At 39.3% G+C, this 21233-nt stretch overlaps 3 protein-coding genes across 12 annotated transcripts; 2 read left to right on the plus strand and 1 right to left on the minus strand.

Annotated features, from left to right (window-relative positions):
• The first annotated feature begins 450 nt into the window (after positions 1-450).
• On the plus strand, positions 451-4052 carry LOC116698391 (ADP-ribosylation factor-like protein 6). Of its 4 annotated transcripts, XM_032530317.1 has the most exons (9): positions 451-726; positions 932-982; positions 1147-1208; positions 1340-1408; positions 1495-1589; positions 2440-2569; positions 3396-3451; positions 3592-3604; positions 3753-4052. In XM_032530317.1, the coding sequence occupies exons 1-9, from the start codon at positions 604-606 to the stop codon at positions 3784-3786; spliced, it is 633 nt and encodes a 210-aa protein (XP_032386208.1). In that variant the 5' UTR covers positions 451-603; the 3' UTR covers positions 3787-4052. The 4 variants fall into 4 exon arrangements, with proteins under 4 accessions (XP_032386208.1, XP_032386209.1, XP_032386210.1 ...); XM_032530318.1 differs by lacking the exon at positions 3592-3604; XM_032530319.1 differs by lacking the exon at positions 932-982 and having other exon boundaries at positions 452-726.
• Positions 4053-4722: 670 nt separating this feature from the next.
• LOC116698389 (F-box only protein 47) lies at positions 4723-12546 on the minus strand. 3 transcript variants are annotated; one of them, XM_032530307.1, is made up of 11 exons: positions 12318-12546; positions 11763-11966; positions 11178-11339; positions 10857-10933; positions 10432-10506; positions 10182-10290; positions 9824-9997; positions 9175-9324; positions 8164-8306; positions 7404-7563; positions 4723-4871 (listed from the first exon to the last, which is right to left on the minus strand). In XM_032530307.1, exons 2-11 carry the CDS (start codon positions 11950-11952, stop codon positions 4765-4767), a joined length of 1347 nt encoding a protein of 448 aa, XP_032386198.1. In that variant the 5' UTR covers positions 11953-11966; positions 12318-12546; the 3' UTR covers positions 4723-4764. The 3 variants fall into 3 exon arrangements, with proteins under 3 accessions (XP_032386198.1, XP_032386201.1, XP_032386199.1); XM_032530310.1 differs by lacking the exon at positions 12318-12546 and adding an exon at positions 12197-12304 and having other exon boundaries at positions 7478-7563; XM_032530308.1 differs by lacking the exon at positions 12318-12546 and adding an exon at positions 12197-12304.
• Positions 12547-13209: 663 nt separating this feature from the next.
• Positions 13210-18067, plus strand: LOC116698390 (claudin-14). 5 transcript variants are annotated; one of them, XM_032530312.1, is made up of 4 exons: positions 13210-13821; positions 13988-14374; positions 16054-16316; positions 16604-18067. In XM_032530312.1, the coding sequence occupies exons 3-4, from the start codon at positions 16083-16085 to the stop codon at positions 17108-17110; spliced, it is 741 nt and encodes a 246-aa protein (XP_032386203.1). In that variant the 5' UTR covers positions 13210-13821; positions 13988-14374; positions 16054-16082; the 3' UTR covers positions 17111-18067. The 5 variants fall into 5 exon arrangements, with proteins under 5 accessions (XP_032386203.1, XP_032386204.1, XP_032386207.1 ...); XM_032530313.1 differs by having other exon boundaries at positions 13991-14374; XM_032530316.1 differs by having other exon boundaries at positions 14105-14374.
• Positions 18068-21233: the final 3166 nt, after the last annotated feature.

A 21233-nucleotide genomic window follows, 5' to 3' on the forward strand; every position in this document is an offset into this window, starting at 1 on the left:
AAATGAAGGAGAAACCTTGCCACCTATTGGAAAAAAACCCGCAGAGGCAGTCAAATCCCAGAGTTATTGGTTTAATTAGCTTTTAATGTAAATTATTGTCTAATATCTCAAACCTGTATCACCTCTTCACCCTGGCAACTTACATGAAGTTGTGCACATAACTGATAACCAAGAGATGGAGCTGTTGGGTCACTGATTAGCTTCAGGCCTGGAGCTCTCTGTTTTTTTTTTTATATTTTCCAGTCATTGTAGATTTACATCAACACTCTAATCAAAGATTGTTTGACTTAGTATAAAGCACACATAATGACAAAACAGATTCATGCTGACTCCAATTAAAGTAAGGTAAGGTTAGATTAGGAAATCAGGATAGGGGGCCTGGAGAGCTCCATACTCCGTGACCAGGTTACCAGGTGGTTCACAGAGCTTAATTCACCTTAATAGGATTACCCGTGTCAAGGCGGTATCTCCACTTGTCGCACTATTCAAAGCAAGGACTAGGAACTCTCGATCCACAGCTATGTTTATCATTACCAGAATTTGCAGATTTCCAATAGTCAGACTTTCCATGGGGTGATTTAAATGTAGCATCAATCGAGTCTGATGGGGCTGCTGGATAAACTGTCGGGCTGGCTTGGCCTGAGGAAAAAAGAGGTCAACGTCTTGTGTTTGGGACTGGATAACAGTGGCAAAACTACCATCATCAACCAACTCAAACCATCTCATGTGAGTACATGAGACTGTGGGATGAAATTTATTTTGCTAGAAAAAGTGAGAGAGGCCTTTGTGTACCGTAATCTGTAATACGGCTACACAAACTTGTAATGCATTCAAAAAAATCTTAAACCATGATCATTTGGGATAAATTTGGGGCAAAGCCTGTCAAAATTTTCTTTTTCACTGCAATCATTCACTGATTGCTTGTTTTCAGAATTCCAATCATGTAGGCCCATTGTCAGAAGAATGGAAACATGTTAGTCAGGTAAAGCCCATATCTTGCTTTCCTTATACTACTTTCTCGTTGACATACTTTTGCCATTACTTGTGTGTGTGTGTGTGTGTGTGTGTGTGTTGTGGTGTGTGTGTGTGTGTGTACATGTGTGCATGCGCTTGTTTGTGTGTGTGTGTGTGTGTGTGTGTACGCAGACACAGGCACCAGAAATAGTCCCAACAATTGGCTTCAACATTGAAAAGTTCAAGAGTTCAAGGTAGAAATGTATAATGTATTTTCATCACTATTATTTTTTACTAAATTACAGACATGAAATTAAAAAAAAAGGCTAATGCAGCGTATAGTATCACTCTCAGCTGTCTGTCCTCTCTTTTTTCCTGCATGCAGCCTGTCTTTTACGGTCTTTGATATGTCTGGGCAGAGCAGATACAGAAACCTATGGGAGCATTACTACAAGTATGAAACACACAACATGCTTATCAAAAACACATCACAGTAACATTCAACAGTCATCTGTAACTTCTTCTCTTGTCTTTCTTTAGAGAGAGCCATGCCATCATATTCGTCGTTGACAGCGGTGACAAACTGAGAATGGTTGTTGCCAAAGAGGAGCTAGACACTCTTCTCAATCACGAAGGTACAAAAAAGCAGCAATACTGTTTTAACTCATTTGTATACAGACACAGGGTGGATGCTATTTTTTCAGCAGAATGCAGAATTGACATATACTGTATGCATTAACAATATCTACTATATATATATTTATAATGATATATGACACCAAGTGTGGCCTTTTAAAAAGTACAGTCAGACATGGTTCATATTATATTCTGTAAAATAATAGAAATTATACAGTTTGCATTTCTTTGTAGGCATTAGTATTAATATGAAGTGTCCTGAAATTAAGTTGTTAGTATACTAACTGTCTGAATCTGGCATGTTAAACCATGTGGCATGAAATACTAAGTTTAAGACTGTAAAAGTTAATTTCACTGGCCAAAACACGATGGAGAATTCATTAAAATCATTTTAAATGAAAACCTGCAAGTTTTAGTCCATCATGGCACTTGGTCCAATATGGTACAACGTTTTCATGTATTAAAGATGCTCTAAGCGATGTCTACGGAAGTGGATTAGGGCCACTGGTGAAAACATTATGTGAGTTCTGACTTTATTCTCAGAATTCTGAGATTAAAGTCAGAATTCTGACTTTGTTAGTGCGCACAGAAGGGAGAGGGAGGGAATGGGATGAGGAGGAGGGAGGGGAAAGCTAATCTCATTTTGTTTGAAAATACTTTGAACGTCAACAAGAAGCAACATCACCCAACATTAGAGCACCTTTAATTAAGAATATTCACATTTAAAGCTAGGCTATATGTCGACATAAACTATAAACTTTGCTGATAGTTGACTCCTTATTGGATAAACAAAAAAATCTTCCTCTTTGTCGATGATTTACTGGTCTTCATGTCTGTCTTTTTATCCAGATATCCGCAGCAAAAAGATACCAGTATTGTTCTTTGCTAACAAGACGGATCTCCGTGATGCCATGTCTTCTGTCAAAATCTCACAGATGTTGTCTTTGGAGAACATCAAAGACAAACCCTGGAACATCTGGTAAAATATGTCATTGGTTTTTCAAACAGGCTGGTCATTCCAAACCAATCTTTAGTTTATAATTCTGATTATCACTTATAGTACTCTGGTCAAGTCCTACAAGGATGCTGTGACGTTGATGTGGACACATAATTGTAGAAATATTCCCCTTGTTAAAGGGTGTGTGAGCAAAGCTTTCAAAGCCCCATCCAGATATATTGTTGAGCAGTTTGTAACAGGAATCATACTTTTTTTTAGGTGGTCTTGAGGTAAATGCACTTGGATTAATTGGCTGAACTGAGCCAATCCTCTCTTCCCGATCCCCAACATTTGTGTCTTCAAGAGTTACGGATTAAAGACTTAAACAGAGTGGTAACAGAGGGTTTACCACCCTGTTTACTTATTAGACAGATGGGAGGCAGATGGATTATGAGCTAGGCAGCTTTAAACAGCCAGGATCCAAGAAAAGTCGTGAGAAAGTGCCACAAGGTGATAAGTTCTGCCGGATGCACGTAGTTTCCTTTGTGTTAGAATTTTAAACTCCGGTGGATTCATGGGGACTATAGTTAACTGCTCCTCAGATTTCTGCAGGGCAATTTGAGACAGCTAGCTAGACTATCTGTCCAATCTGAGTTTTCTCTCGCACGACCATTTTACAGCGGCTCTGTGCGGAGTTTAGCGCCGCCCATGACGACTGGGACTGGTTTGAAGAAATGCCAATAAATCAGAGAACGTTTTCTCCCATCCTGAAATGCTGTGTGGAGTAGCCAGACCCTTCCACCGCTCCGCAGTGTGTGGATGGTCTGGCAAAGCGAGATCAACTCCTTGACTTCTTATTTATTTTCAGTGCCAGCAATGCTATCAAAGGAGAGGGTCTCCAGGAAGGGTTGGACTGGCTACAAGGTAATGTGTCTGTTCAATACTTTTCATAAAACTGTCGTACTGGGCCAAAAGAAACAAAAAGGTCATGTTAAATTGTGCTCAGAATTTTTATGTTAAAAATGCTGTCAATATTAAGACATGTTTTTTTTTCATACCCATAGAACAAATTGCACAGTAAGTATGTCAACATGTAAAGTGGTTGTGGTGGTAGATCGTATCTCAGTATCTTTTTGGATGGTGTTTAACTCATGGTGTGCCAAATGATGAGTTGTTAACACAAATAAATCCTTAAAAATCAATGTTTCTGTTTTTCTCCTGCCAGATCATATGAAAACAATGAGCACATGAATGACTGAAATGGCGATGTGGTAACTGGATCTAATTTACCACTTGGAGCATTCATCACAATTGATGTTGTAGGCCTTAAACTTCACTGTCAAATGGCTTAGTACTTCCTGTGAATGGTACAACTTTGAAACCATGTTTCTTTGGAAAACTAAATCTTGGTCATAGCTTAATTTGTATAGGGATACTATCTAAATAGATTTTTTAAAGCGCTTACTAATAGTTACAGTACATCATTACAAAAATGTGAATGCAGTCTGAATAACATACTGTAAACTAAAAAAAAACTGTTTCTGTATTAACATTTTTATTTTAAGCTGCTTTTTTATTCCATGACACAATTTAATTTAACACATTTCGTCAACTAAACTTATTTTTTGAAAATGCTGTCAGTGCTGAATATTGTACAACCTGGAGGATAATAAAAGCTTGTTTTTTGCTGAGTGTGTGCTATTTATTATTTTTCGAAGAAGGAAGCCACAAAAAAAGAAATAAAATGTGTAAATGAAGACAAATTAAAATTGAAAATACCAATTTAATAAATTATACAAAAGCAATGTAATAATTGTATCACTACATTTACAGAAAGGTTCAATGTGAATAAATAATAGTGTCAATAAATAGTGTTACGGTAATGAATAAATATTACATTTTTACAGAAAATAGCATGCAAGATGTTTACGAATAACAAGATTTTGAAACTTGGAGAGAAATATAAAATTTGTACAAATAACCATGCTGTTTAGCCAAAGTAATTAAACAGCCCTTTGAACCAACACATGCAGTGTTGGTTACAGCGTATAGTGAACTGTTAACCAATTCAACCCTCAGATTTCTCTGAACTTGACAACACTCGCCTTTTCCAAATCTGACTATTGTTATTAAGGTCCATCACTCTTTTTCATTCTGTTCACCGTTAACCCACTTCATTATTTACGTTTTTTTCATTCCCAACTCTTCCTTCTCTCCATTGTCACTTTTAATCTGCATCATTCCTGTTTGAGGAACATGTGGAGGAATTTAGTGTGGAAGCGAGCGCTGGAGTCCAGGAGGATACACAGGGTCTGGAAAGTCTCCCTGTCGTCAAGATGGTTCCCTGAGAACAGATTGAAGGGGGAAATTGATGAATTTAAAAAATCCTTTCTGTACCTCTTTTAATTTGAAACCGATGCACTGTGGCGGTACTAGTTGAAGCATGGTTCCCAACCTCTAGAGATAATCTAGGTGAACACAACTATGCTTTACCAAATGCTGACCATTGTATTAAAGAGTTTTTTTTCTAGCTTTTCCTCAATCTCCCTCAGTTAACATTCTTAACCCTCATTTGTCCTTGGTCAATTGACCCATATCGTTCATTCTGTTTAGACATTAAAATTGAGCGGCGCGGAGTACAGAACATTAACAGTCGAAAACTCTGTGCAAAGATCCCAAAAACGTCAATAAAAAAGACCCACAAATTGAAACAAGTGACAAAGGTTGTTGGAAAATAGTGACAATAATGTTGAAAAAATTGATCACAGGTTTTTCAGCTGAAACAACACAAGGTTAAACACAAAGAAGTCGAGAACCAACTGTTTAGGGATAATATAATAATTCAAATACATTTGAATTATGTGAATGTTTAAAATCCCTCTTCATTGTTTTTTTAATGGCATTCTGGATGGCAAAACCCATTCTATAGCAGATAGAGCTTAAAACGCGTAGCATTTATTTTCATAAATTCACACTAGCAGAGAGTTAAATAATGTAATGAATGCACCACTCCAGATGTTTTATTGCCCATTAGCATGGGTGTCGATAAAATGGGTCCAAAATTTCAAGGAGGGACGTAATCAAAGGCAAACAAATGAGGGGTTGCTCTCAGTGGCGTAATTGAGACAGAAATGTTTTTGATAAAATAATGAGGAGAACCCAATAAAATCCAATCTGTCTGAGTTGTCACAAACATGCACAGCCACACATCAACTCACAGACTTTCAAGACTAGCTGCTCAACACTGCAGGCATTAGCATTTTCTCAGCCACTCAACCGTGCATACACATACCCTGAATACACTTATTATTATCATTATTATTTTCAAGATACAGAATACATACATACAGCACATACATACATAGTGTACATGCATGCATACATATACATACATATACATACATACATTCATACTGTACATGCATACTAGACCTGCACAATATTGGAAAAATCTGACATTGCGATATTGTTTTTACCCTGTGATATATATATTGCGATATGAAAAAAGGAAAAAGTAATTTTTAAAAGATTACATAAATAGCTCTGTTGGAAATAATAAATCCTTCTAGACTACTGCAGTGATTTTGTAGAGGAGTGCATCTACATAGAAGAAAAAAATGAAAAAGGATCTTTTCTAAAGTGAACCATTGTTTGTTGAACTTTAATGCTTTACAAACACAAAAGCAAGTAAGCGTTGTGACTAACGTTACTCTGTAATTTTGAAGAGGGACATCAGGTAGAAATATCCTGGTATTGGATTCATATAATAATCAATCCAGGCTAACGTGAATGACAGTGACTGCATGTTGCTTCCTCTAAATGTCGGTTGTGGTCGACTAGCGGGGCCAGCTCGTTAGTTTGATAAATTGATCCGACCTGCATGTCACGCGCACTAGCAACAAACTGTGTATCCAAGAACAATTAAATCAGTGGAAATGACGTTAGATCAGACACAGACTTCTGTAGTAGATTAGTGTTACGTTTCCAGCCTCGCAGCTCCGAACCGTAAAGGACGGACAGACCTCTTGTTTCCTTGGGCTAACTATATTAGCTTTAGCCTTGCTGGTAGCATTTTTCTGCGGGGGGAAATGGCCGGGAGACGTGATTATGTTGCATTAATCAAGTGATTTAATTTGTATTTGCAGCAAACATAAAACACTGTCAGCTGTAGCTTCACTGACTACCAATCAAAACTATGCACATCCCTGCTTCAGGGTCAGCTGCTGCCTACGGTACTTTTCTACACACGGAGAGCTTCACTTCCCATAACAAACCCTGTCGGACTAACGTCTGCCACGCTGCCCACATGGCTACCTGTCTTAAAGTCGGACGGTAATAATCATGTAAAAGGAGAACGGTGGAAGTTTACTTTTCTATCAAGCAGCAAAAAAGGATTAGCGTCAACATCGCAACGTCCTGCGATGTGACTATTGGGCATGCACACATTGCAATGTCGATGCTAAAACACAATGTGGTTCAGCCCTATTGCATACATACATACTATACATACATACAGTACATACATAAATACATTCATACTGTACATACATACTGTACATACATATTGTATTTATGATTGTATATATTCCACATCTTTAAATTTAGGATATTTTGGTATTTAAATCTGCCTGCCCCTCAATATTGTTTGCATCATCTGCCCATATGTTGTGTATTACTTGTTTGTCTTGTTATTTTTCTTTCAGTATTTTATTACTGTAGCTTTGCCCACTATCGTAATGCTGTATTTATTGTTCCTTCATGCTTTTATGACTGCAATTTCAAATAAGTGTGGTATAACTTGATGCAAGGTTTTTTCAAGATTCATTTTTGATACCAAGAGGAAAGAGTGAAGTACAATTTAGATGTCCCACCTCACCTGCTACAGAAAACTCAAAAAACTCCCTGGTGACTTCAGAAAACATGTTCTCCAGTTGTTGGATGAAGCCAAACCTTTCAGGAGCCGTGGTGAAGACCTTGCAGATCTGCTGCACCATTTTCACCGCCCAGGACATGTGATAGCCGTCTTTCTCACACACCTAGGGAAGTCATACAAAACCAATATGCCTTTTTACAGCGCAGATGTTGTTGTAGCTTTAATTAATGAAATTAACAATGTGTTAGTTAATAATAATTTTAATAAGGTCAGGTCCAAGGTCCTGGTATTGTGCACAGGTTACCTGGGATAACTGACTGCTTTTCCTGTAATGACCAGTGAAAATAAACAAGACCAATTGGTCAAAAGATTTTTGATCAACATAAAGGAAATCAAGCACATAATAAAATGCAGTCAGGAGAAACAATTACAGACATTGTTAACAAACAGAAATACCCTTTCCATGATGATATTGTATAGGAATGAGCAGACAGGGCAAAATGAGTCATAACAACCAGGGCAAAGCAATAGATAATGAAAATAACATGACTCATGTTCCTCTCTGCCTGATGCTATTCTGCACACTTATCCTTAAGCCATGTTCAATCTGACATAAATCAACTGTACAATGACTTTGTAGTCTAACTGCATCATATCAAATCAAATCAGAAATGGATAATGCTAGCCAATATCTGATTCACACATAAATGAACTTACATTCTTTAATTTACTCTGCGGATGATAAAATAACTAGTATTCTCACCAGTATGATGTACACAATGAGTCTAGAGGTCTCAAGAAGTCGTCTATTGACAGCCTTGCTGACTAGAACATTGTAGCAGAGACTGCTGCCACACAACACCAACAGACGAGCTACATTCTCCACATGCCACGGCTGAGGAATGACTGGAGATGACAAGGAGGACAACCAAGTACAATCAGTTAAATTTCTTATCACATGCGGTAAACACTAGAGGTGTGACAAGATCTTGTCCCTCATGAGATCTCGGCATTAAAATGTGACGAGACTTCTCATCAAGGTAAAAATTGTCTGATAATATCGGTCACAAATGCAGAGCAGCCGCCCGTAGATGAAGTCTGACCTGGTTGGTCTTATAATATGTTTGAAGATGAGTCTGGCTTGGACCTCTAAATTAGCATTGAAGATCCCCTGCCCGTGTGCAAAGTTGACTCTGAGTTCACTTTTTCAGAGCGGTAGCGGAGCTGCAATGGTACAAAGCTGCCGGTAAAACCCAGTGTTAGAGGGTACGGTCTCTCTATCTCTCACTTGTGCCCGACACACACACACACACACACACACACACACACACACACACACAAACTGCAGCGTACAGTTCAGTGTGGCGCTGACTCACGCAGATCACTCTCTTTCGCTATCTTTTTAAAATAAATCGGAAGCAGAAAGCAAAACCTATCTTTAGTTTTAATGATATTAAACAAAGAAATGCTCTCCCCTTGTCTCAAAATGGTCATCAATCAATACAAGAGCAGCCAAGTTCCTTGTATACTGCTGCAATAAAACGCTTGGTTACATTATAACCTTGGTTGTCTGAGGAGAGTCTATTTTTCCAGTTATATTTCTTCATTAAAGCTTTCTTTAAAATAGTGTTAAAATCTTGTCTTGTTTCGTTCTCGTGAACCCCTTCTCATGTCTCGTCACGTCTCATGAGCTAAGTGTCACACCATACCCCTAGTTAACACTATGTGTTTATCTGTGACATAAAAACATTTGAGAACCACTGAAGTATGATACCAATGAGCTCCTCCAAGATTGACAGCAGCGAATTGGTGCATTGGCCTTGGACTTCTAGTTTGCCAAAGAGCAGAAGGATGGCCCTGGCCAGGTCCCACAGAGCACTGTGAGGCAGCCCCCTCTCCACCAGATCCTGCCAACCGAGGGAACCTGCATGGAGGAGAGAACCTCACTTAATAACTGTGTTAGGCTATACCACATTCCAATAAATTAAAAAAATGCAGCCACGTTTTCCAACCCCAATGTAAGTTACCCAGGCCTCCTCCACCATAGTACAACACCATAAGTGGTTTATTGGGCCTGATAATACATCTATGCATTTTGTATTTCAATCAACGTTTCAACATAATTATCAACCACGGCCAAGAGGTAGCAGTCTTTTTTTTACTGATGAGAAATCTGGTACAGAAAGAAAATCATTTCAGAACAAAACTCACCACTAACCTAAAATGTGTTGCATTTTTTGCACAGCGCTTTCTGTAGGCAAGGATTACAGTCTGATCATGTTTTCAGAGTGGCAGTGTTAACCAATGCAGAAACATTATTCTCAACAAAAGAAATATCAGCCCAATTAATATGTTCTCATGAAGTCAAATGAATACAAACCCAACTAACTGATTGTTTTCTTTAGGTATAAAAGTAATCATACCCTCAGGCAGCAGAGGTCCATAGAGGATGAACAGTAAGTGTGCCTGGCTGACCATCGGCCAAGGCTTTAGGAGTTGCATTAGCCAGAACTGACATTCCGACTGGTTAGGCCATGGGTCCAACAGAACCTGACGGCAGAATAGACGGAGCTGCAGCTTTTGGTACCATCTCACCCCTGAGGACAGACAAACAAATTTAGAAACATGTTTTTTGTATCAGGTCCATTTAGGCTTTCACAAAGCTAAGCATGCAACGCAGACCTTGCCAGTTTTAACCAGGACTGTTTAATTATTTATTTATTTTTTTAAACCCTGTTCTATATTCAGCAACATTTTCACTTTCAGACACTGAAAACACACCTGGTTTTCCAGTGATGACTGCCTCCATTTTTTGCAGCAGATAAGTGAAGTCACAAAGGAAGTTGAACACTCTGTGGCACTCCAGCTCATCCCAACCTGCGATCAGTGTCTGTAAAGTATTCAACAGAACACATCTAAATATTTTTAATAACAGAAAAGATATATTCCCTGCTTAAATGTTTTCAGGCACTGGGATGGGACACAAAGGGTAACATGATTGACATCATCTGTATTTCTATAAGGCCCTTACCTGGAGGAAGACTCCGTAGCTGGAGAAGCCAATGCAGTCTGGTGCCAAACACTGCTCCAACAGGAAGCATGGAATCTGAAACAGACCAGTGGGACAACTTTATTTATTTTGCATCATCATGAAAATAGATAAATAGATGTTAGGGCTGGATAACATATTGTTTCAACAACAACATTGCAATGTAGGCAAAAGCTGAACGGTTAGTAACATAGTGTAGTTTGCCTCATTCCCTTACATCCTTTGGAATGAAGCAAATTACACTATGTTACTAACCGTTTTTTTCATGAATAGTCTTAACTACCCTATAAATCTAATCCATCAGATAAATTAAACCATTTAGCCTGGTGTAATTACATGTTCTTTGTTGATGTGACATTTAATACAACACCTTGTCTAATTGTCCTCTCACCTCTCATTTTTCTTACCTGTGAAAACTTGCTAAAGATAAACTTTAACCTGTCCTTTGTTGGTAGCAATAGGGTACATCTCTTGAACAACAAACCTAAGACATTGAACAAAAAAGCACATTATAAAAAAAAAAAATGCTGGTCTTTCCTAACACTTCACTTGACAAGGTAGCTTATCCCAAGTACAATGTGGTGATCATTCAAGTGTATGTTAAATGCTGGGAGAGGCTGATATGCTTGACACAGATCAACAGAATGTAAGTTATAAATTCCCCATATATAGTCTGGAGAAGATCTATACAAGATCAAATATTCACCTAAACATGCATTGCCACTTACCCAGATCTCTGTAATGTCCGATAATGGATCTCTGTTCAAGGCAGGTGGAGTGATGAAAGCTTTGACTGATTGTTTTATTCTTCCAGGCCAGTGTCGAGATGTAGTTCATAATGTATCTAGTGATTTCCTTGGACACCATGCTGAACACACTGATCTCCACCTCTGACAAACACAAACATTTTGAAATATTTGACCATTTACAAATTTTCAAATATGACTGAAAACAAACATTGTTTTCTACTAACTTGTCTGAAAGTGTCCTAAAAGTAGTGGTTAAATTAAGAAAAAGACACATCTTTTGGTATTTGGTACTTGTGTACACTTGTGTATGTAAACCACAATATTATTTATATATATTATTGATCATTAAAAACCCTTTAGTTTAAAATATCCAATGACTGCTGGTAGATACTTAACAATGCACCGTACAAAATACCAGGACACTAAACTATTCTTTTCCCCAGAACAAATGTAGTTCATAAGCAAAGGTACTTAACGTTAGTCAGTAAAATACAAGAAAGTTTAAATCACACTCTGAAGGGCATAGTTAACGTTATTAGTTTAAGGCTAACCAGTTGCACCTACCAGACAGTTTATCCAGGATCATGTCAAACACCTCTGACGGGAGCCCGTGGAAGAAGCTACTGCTGTTGTTACACTGGCTGCGGGTCATGATGGTTCTGGTTGGACGGGGCCGAAGATGAGTCCTCTTGCGGGATTTGTGTGTCTGTGTGTAGATCCCAGCTTTTCTGGAGGCTTTCCTAACCATTGCCATCGTCGCTGAATTGACTGTAATAAACAAAATGAAGGACATTTGACTCCCAAGCTAACCTAACGTTAGCTAAAACCAGTTTCACAGAAGAAGCAGCTATGCTAGCTAGCTAAATCTACATAGATAGATAGATAGCTAACCTAAAGTTAATTTAGCTAGCGTTAATTTCGATTTTCGATTTCATTAACTTTATGTAGTCATAGCCTGGGACGTAGGAATACAACGTTAAAGCAATAGAGTATCTTACCAATAATTAACTTAGTAACGTTAATGTCGATAGGCAGCAAATGTCATCTGTAAAAGTTGAGACAGCTGTGTGCTCGCTGTCTAACGCTATGATGGCGCGAAATGAATAACTTTATACATACGCTAGTCTCCACATGAAAAAATGTCTCCCTCGAAGACGCACATGGGAAGTAGCCTTAAAATAATATCCTTGAAGTAAGATAAATCATTCAAAATGTCACAAAAGTAACGTTTAAGGCAAGGAAGTATTAGAAGTGGCTTTATCCACTAAACTGAAGCAAAAGTAGCACATTACTGGCGTTAGCTGATTGTAAAGGTTTCGTTGTGTACTGTATTGCAGTAACGTCATAGTGGATGGTCCAGCTAACACTAGGCCTCACTGCCCATCAGCTGGGTACACTAAGGAAACAATAGCGCTGCCTACAGTAATGTTTAATGTGCTCCATAGAAGAAAAGCGTGCTTGAGTTTGCTCAGTAATGTTTAACTATAAAAAGTAATTTCTTTGACATATAATAGAGTCTCCCTTATTTCATTCATTTATTCAGGGTTAAAAATTAACTTTTTCTTCCACCAGCCAAATGGCTAGTGAATGTTCAAATTTTAACAGCCACTCAAAAGATTACCATTGTTTTGGCTAGCGTGGGAAGTAAATCTACCAGCCACTTGCATATTTTACCAGTATTTGTCTGGTAACGTTAAATGGTGCTAATGTTTCAACACTGACTAATAATAGTAGGCCTACACTAAATTTACAGTAGCCTACATCCCAGCTCTTATTCTCACTTTCAGTTTTTTGTAAGGTGGCTTTTTTACAAAATTATTTTGTGTTGGTTACATCTTAAATTATTTTGTGTTGGTACATAGCCTTGTCCCAATATTTTTTTTGTGTGTCAAATATCAAATAGTAATGAAGCAGTAACAGATTGTTCTTGAAGTGCAGCGGCCTCACATAACTCCCATCATCACTCCGCCCAACCTTAACCTGAGCAGAGAGGTGTATTCAACCTGAATGGCCATCAGCTGTGCGGGAGTTCAGGCCCTTTAAGATATGCTAGTTTGTACTATATTTTGAGAACATTGTGTATATCTGCATAGTGTTGAAATGGTTAGGGCAGTACAAAAAAAGAGTGCAGCTTTCCTCTGAAGAACATAAAACACTACAAAAGTGAAGACCTGTACTGCACACACCATTATGGTTGTGTTAACCTCCAGCACTGTGCACAACAGACCAGCTATGCTCAGCTGCTAATCACAGGATTATTCTGCTTAACTAAGACTATTAAGTGTTCCACATTCAAATGGCGTCTCCCACAGGCAGACTTCAGAGAGGATCATCCCTTCACTATAGAGCTCTTACAAAGAACTGAATACTACACAGGGGACCCAGTGCAAGGGCTGGGAAAATGCCCTTGTATACCAACAGGATGTCATGGTAGGTTACACTTGGGGCACAGAGGGAGAGAGAGAGAACTGTGAAGGAAGAAGATGGACGTCAGAAGAACCCGGAGATAAAACTACAGTTTTAAGTTACCTCACCTGGCTTGCAGGACACAAACGTACAGTACCACGTCACTATCAAGAGCAGTTTGGCTATCAACTTTGCAGCGTTGTTTACTTTTTAAAGGGTAACTTCCGTTTATTCCTACCTGAGCCCTATTTTCATATGCCTGCTGATCAACCATAACTAGTTAATGTATTGATGTTTTTCTAAAAGTTGCTTATCAGTTGATAATTTGATGATTTTTTTACTTTTCTTTTTCTTTCTTTTCATTTTGTCCATTAATCATTCAGAAGATGTGGAGATGCAGAGAGCTGAATTATTGAGACAAAAACAGCACAACCAGTAAGAACAATTATCTCTTCTGTCTGTCTCTGCTTGGCAACACTGCTCTGCCTCCGGGTTCACAGGTTCATCTGTCTGGAGCAACCAACCATCACTGGGACTGTCTCTCATGTCATCTCTGGCAGGATGCGCCTGATGCTGACAGGGATAATGATGATGATGATATCTAACACTGCCCAGTCAAATATCTGACACTCCTGCAGCACAGATGCATATTCCTTGTCCGTTGAGGCAGCAGCAGAGTGTGGAATCAGTGCCAATGGCCCTATTTCTCTGGAAGTGTACCGTCTGGACACCTGTGACCATGGCTCTGTAGTCCTCGTCTGACCTTGCTGGTGAGTATCCAAATGTGGAGAGTTTTACTAAATATTGAAATGCGAAAGGTTAAGCAATATCCTATGTTCAATATTTCATATTGTAGAAATTGCAATTGGCGAGTGACGAAACATTTTGAACAATGAATAATGCACTGGCTTTGCTCTTGGGTGGGCTAATGTGTGGGCAAACTGACATGAAACAAGATGCTTGTCACAGCCTTGCCTTTGTTTCTGTTGCTCACTTCTCATGCCTTCAGTGCAGTCAATCATTGAATAAACACAATGAGGCTTGTATCTGTGATTTTTTTACGAGGCCCCAACAGTGTCAGGTCTAACTGAACAATAATCAGGCTTTATAACCAGCCTCTGTTCTCTGGGGAAGTTAAAACAATGGATCTGTATGAGCAGCACAGTTTGGTTTCATTGCTTTCAAATTTAAAGTCGCTCCTTTTCCTTTTTTGCGGGGAATTTTGCATTTTAGTGGGTAAGTGATTTTTTGCCAGTTCATTAATAATATATTTTCATGCTTGACATTGTATTTTTGGGGGGCTTGTCATTGAGTTTCTTAATATATACTGGACAATTGTGGATTTGATACTGCTATGTGTGAATTTCAAAATGTATAAGTGAGTGCCGGGTAATCCCTAAAACCAATCCCATATGTGTCACTATTTCAGATAGCAAGTGTAACAAGTCTAGTCCTCTCTCAAATACTCTGCAGCTGTGAAAATGTTTATGGTTTTAATATCTCTCAGCTGTGTGTTTCTGTAATCTCTAATTTCTCTCTCTCTCTCTCCTCTCTCTTCTCTCTCTCTCTCTCTCTCTCTCTCTCTCTCTCTCTCTCTATCTCGGAGGGGGTGGTGGTGGGCTTAACAAATAAACTCTGTGGTTTGCCCTCCAGAGGAGAGCGGTAAACAGGTGAAGCTGAACACTGCTCTCATTAGTTACAGATGCAGTCACCAGCCACTCACCAGAGACTGATGCCAGAACGTTTACACAGCTTTTTCTGCCCGCACAACAGAGACACTTGAGAAATGACTCAGACTCTGTGACTGGATCTAAGCTCAGTGGAATATACTGTACTGCTGGAGACCATGCAGATAACAGAAGAAATCCAGCCTCATCTTCAGCCTGGGGGACTGTAGTTTTGTTCTGAAAGTGTTTCTTTTTTATTGTGTTCCTGTGTGTTGATTTTCCTTTTGTCTACTTATGTTATCTGTTGATTTCCATGTATATTAATGAGCCTACTTAGTGATTTATGCATTTTGAGATGTCCAAATGTCCATAATTGTCTCTTTCTAGTAGGGATAGTGCAATTATCGGCCCTGGACGATTATAGGGCCGTTTTTTGGCACTTTGCAGATTATCTGTATCTGCGTTTTATTTGCCTGATAACAGATAAAGTTAATTAATTAAAAAGTATGTTACTTTTGCTTTGCTACAGCTCTGTGTCTGTCCCTGTGTGGATTATGTCGAATGTTTCTAATTTATAAAATAATTGCTTAAGCATTAAACTCTAAAGTTTTGTGTTGGAGTTTTGTAACATTCAAAATTCTTTTATTTAAAGATTTTTTGTTTTCAGTGTAAATGCATATTGGTTCTAAGTATCGGTTTCATTAACTACTAATAATATTATTAATAGTATTGGTTGATCCCTAATCAACAGTGATTTCAAACTGTAACTTTGTACTTTGCAGTTTGAGCATCTGTCCTGCGTTGGCAAATCATGGCCAGCATGGTGGTCCAACTCCTTGGCTTCTTCTTGGGGCTGTTGGGGTTTGCAGGAACTGTTGTTGCAACTCTGCTTCCCCACTGGCGCAGCACAGCCTACATGAGCTCCAACATCACCACCGCCAACGCCTATATGAAAGGCCTGTGGATGGAGTGTGTATGGCACAGTACCGGCATTTACCAATGTGAGCTGTACAGATCTCTACTGGCACTGCCACGCGACCTGCAGGTACTACACATTCACATTGGTGAAGTTGAAGACCGTTTGGACTCAAACATTTTATAGACAAAACTGTTAATTGATTAATCAAGAAAAATATTCAATGTGAATCATTCCATAGATAGATAGATAAATAGATAGATAGACTTGTCATTTTACATGATAACATACAATGAAATTTGGAGATTTTCTTATTACCATGGTCTTGCATGACCAAGTAGTGCAGTTGCAGTTTTCTAACCCTACTAGCTAGAGTCAGAATCTGTTTTAATCTCTCTATCTGTTCTCCACATAAGGCTGCCCGGGCGCTCATGGTGCTCTCCTGCGTCACATCTGTCCTGGCATCTCTGCTGTCTGTGTTGGGGATGAAGTGTACCCGCTTCGCCCGTGACTCGTTAATCAAGTCTCCCCTGCTGCTAAGTGGGGGGGTTTGTTTTCTCTGTGCGGGCCTGCTCTGCCTGACCACCGTGTCCTGGACCACTAACGATGTCATCATGGATTTCTACGACCCCTTCCTTCCCAGCGGCCTGAGGTATGAGATCGGCCTGGCCGTGTACCTCGGTTACGCATCAGCCTGCCTTAGTCTGACTGGAGGATTGGTGCTATGCTGGAGCAGCAGTGGTGGCAGGTCACAGAGGCCCCGCCATATGCAGAGAAATCAACCATTATCACCTCCCCCTGCCTTCAACAGCATATACCCTCCTGCTCCACTCTACAATCCCCCCGAGGCCCTGAAGGACAATCATGCTCCTTCCCTTTGCTACCTTTCCAGCAGTGGCTATAGGCTCAATAACTATGTCTAACTCTAGGAAACCCAAAAACTGCAAAACCATGGGGACTATTATGAATGAAAAAGATACTGCATATACCAAAACAGTCGACTAAAAATGTCTACAATAATTCTTAATATATCCTAACAAGTATTTTAAGAAAAGTTTTTAAAAAAAAACTGTATTTTACATCACCATGTTTGACCAAAAATCTGATTTTGAAAGGATTTCACAATTTGACACACTGCACAGGCTTTCCTCTAACTTCAACAGGACCAGGCCTGAGAACCTAACATAACGAACAGTGTGTGAGAAAGAACAGAGACCTCAAACCTGTTGACTTCCTGCCGTGTACCTAAAGGACCAGAAGGTGGCAATATTTTACTGCAGATTGCCACAGAAGAGACTGTAAACACACTGTACACACATGTTAATGGATCTGCTGTTTTTCTCTCACTTCCTTGCTGTAGCCTACTTTCTAGTTGGGGTTAATTTTTTCTGAAAGCCAATTTAAATATAATAGTTATTTTAAAGGTAATGGATGATACCTTAATTCTGTAAAAATAAACCAAGACATTTTCTGATGATTTAGACATAGATTAGTACTAGCATTTTTCAAAGCACATATTTTGACATGTCAAAATAAAAAAAGAGACAATAATGTTAATAATGACATCAATTGACCTGGGTTGCTGGGATTCTTAGATGAAACAGAACTATTGTTAACAGTATTAGTTCCAACTGTGCTGTTCCTGCTATGGCAAGTCCAGACATCTGCTAGAACTACAGTGGGGGACATTATGACACTTTTTGCCCTAAAACCCAATGTTGATTATTTACAGTTTAACACCTAGGAACCCCTGCTGCAGTTATGAACACAAGACTGTCCAACTTTTATTCTCATGTACAGTATAGTTACATAAAGAATACATTTTGTAAAGCAAAAGAAAGCCACTGGATGGCGACAAAGGTCTTCTGAGAAGAAGTGACTGTTCAATCCTTAAACCTATAGGATAAAATCTGGTTGGGGAAAGTGAAAGAGCAGTGCTTCTCCCTCCCTCATTACCACCACTGAGGTGCCCTTGAGCAAGGCCATTAACCTAAAACAAAAAAACACACCAGTGAAGCTGCTCCGTGGCCAGCAGATCAGACTGTGGTTGTACTGGGCAGCTTCCAGGTATGAATGTGTGCAACTGTGTGAATGTGATCAGGGCATTCCTTCAAAAAAAGAGGCTGCCTTCTCTGAATAATTAAAGGTTAAATTAAAAAAGAAATCTCATTCCTGGATGCTGAATTCAAAGTGATTTGTGACTCTTCTAAAGCTTCTCCGACTGCTTGCCTATAACTACCTGTAACACTGAGGAAATTTGTGTGAGGCTTATTGTTAGAAAACCTTCCAATTAGGAGATGCCCTCTATCTGGCAGCCTGTCAGCCGCACATACATTCAATTAGAGGATGTGTTGCAATTCAAGCAAATCATTTATTTTATTCCCAGCAGTCTGACTAGTCAGCATCAACATCTTGACATCGAGGAGCTCATTTATTTTGCTAGTAAAGCACCAAAAATATTGCTATTTATGTTTTGTTTTTTAAGTTTGGAATTCAGAAAAGGAAAATGTTTGTAGGCTACTGCTTATGGACAATAAACTGTTCCAAAAAATAATGTAAATAAAGACGTATCACACGATAAAAAGGCTTCACACCAAAGCAAATTATAAATAATACTAATAAGGCCACAAACTAAACACTCCATAATGAGTAGTGCTAGTAAAGTTTCTTTTGTGGCCTGCGGGCGCTTAGTTTTCACATTTCAGCACCATGGACAGGGGTCTGAATGCACCGAGGAAACCTCATGTAGTGGGAAAAGAGATGTAGCAATGCGGACTGGAGATCCTTTATTACTGTTCCAGTTGTGGTTTGAAGGCAGTCTATATGAGGTAACGTTTTTTACAAGGTATAAATCTCCCCAAGCTTGGCAGTGGTATTATATATTAGATTATAATATATAGATAGATATAGATAGATAGATAGAAGATAGATAGATAGATAGATAGATAGATAGATAGATAGATAGATAGATACAGTGGTGTGAAAAGTGTTTGCCCCCTTCCTCATTTCGTTCCTTTGCATGTTTGTCACCTTAAGTGTTTCGGAACATCAACCATTTAAAAATAGTCAAGGACAACACAAGTAAACACAAAATGCATTTGTAAATGAAGGTGTTTATATTAAAGGTGAAAAAAAATCCAAACCATCATGGCCCTGTGTGAAAAGGATTGCCCCCCCTGTTAAACATACTATAACTGTGGTTGTCCACACTGAGTTCATTTCTCTAGCCAACCCAGGCCTGTTATTGCCACACCTGTTCAAATCAAGGCATCACTTAAATAGGACTGCTTGACACAGTAGGTCCACCAGAAATCCTTAAAAGCTACACATCATGCCGAGCCCCAAAGAATTCAGGAACAATTGAAATAATAAAGTAAGTATTGAATCTATCAGTCTGGAAAGGTTATATGCCATTTCCAAGTTTGGGAATCGCGAACCACAGTGAAGCCATTATCCACAAATGGCGAAGACATGGAACAGTGGTGAACCTTCCAGGATGGCTGGGCGCTAAATTACCCAAAGGCGCAGCGACGACTATCCAAGAGGTCACAAAAGACCCCACAAAACGTCAAAGACTGCAGGCCCACTTGCCTCAGTAAGGTCAGCGTCATTCCTCCACATCAGGTAAAGATGGGAAAAAATGGCTGCAGGCAAGTTCCAAGGGAAAACCATGCTGGCAAAAGAAATTCAAAGTGTCTCAATTTCTCCCAACCTCTTGATGATCCCCAAGACTGTTTGCTGCTCAGGACCTGGAGACTTGCCATGATAAAAGGAACTATGAATTTGCTTCACAAGAATCCTGAAGGAGAAGTCCGACCATCTGTTTGTGTACTCAAGCTGAAACGAACTTGGGTTCTGCAGCAGGACATGATCCTAACCACCAGCAGTCCCACCAAATGCCGAAGAAAACAAATGAAGACTTTGAGTGGCCTAGCCAAAGTCCTGACCTGAATCCTATGAGATGTTGTGGTATGACCTTAAAAAGGCCGTTCTGCTCAAAACCCTCTAAGTACTGAATTAGGACAATTCTGCAAGATGAGTGGGCCAAATTCCTCAGGACGCTGTAAAGCCCATGCCGTTATCGCAAACGCTGGTTGCAGTTGTTGCTGCTAAGGGTGGCCCAACCAGTATTAGGTTTAGGGGGCATCACTTTTCACACAGGGCCATGATGGTTGGATTTTTTTTCACCTTATATAAACACCTTTATTACAATTGCATTTGTGGTTTAACTTGTGTTGTCTTGACTATTGTTGAATTCAGTTTGATGGTTGGAAACACTTAAGTGTGACAAACATGCAAGGAACAGGAAATAGATAGGATAATAATTTGTACACCATGTAGATAGAAGATAGATGTGACATCTGAATAGTCGCATTTCTTTCTAAACATCTTTATGTGATTAAAAAAGAAGGAATGAATTGTAGCCCTTTAAAACAGAAGTGTTCTTCAAGACTGGATTTGGTGACATACGACTTCAATTCTACTCCAAGTGATAAAATAATGTCATGTGAGTCGCCATTGTTCATTCATTGTGACTCCTGTCTGTTTATACAAAGTTGATTTGAACGTTTGGATATGTAAATGCAAAAGCTTGTGAGTGGAGTGATGTTTTTGGGACAAAAAGGCGTCAGAGCTGCATGCGTAAGATGGATGGTAAAATGAAAAAGTAATCTTATGTGGGGCTTCCACACCTTCAGCATTACCACCACACAGCCAGCATTTGCAGAATAAACGCGAAGTGCTTTAATCGGGAAGCAAGATCGTAAATCAGGCCTGCAATGTAACCTGGCAGAGTAAAGGTTTCATCCATTGCCAATATGATATTATGATATTGGAAAGCTTTCCCGAAGAGGTTGTGCGTCACGCCACTTTCTATTAGTCTATCTATTTTCGTCTTGCCCTGGAAGACATCCATCCACCATATACTCACCCTGACAGCACCCAATAAACCCACCACTCCCATTCATCTCCACCCACCTCCACCCTCCCTCCCCGTCGCTCTTTCCCTCTCTCTCTCTCTCTCTCTCTCTCTCTCTCTCCCTTTCC

Source organism: Etheostoma spectabile, chromosome 11, assembly GCF_008692095.1.
Source record: "Etheostoma spectabile isolate EspeVRDwgs_2016 chromosome 11, UIUC_Espe_1.0, whole genome shotgun sequence".
Classification (NCBI taxonomy): domain Eukaryota; kingdom Metazoa; phylum Chordata; class Actinopteri; order Perciformes; family Percidae; genus Etheostoma; species Etheostoma spectabile.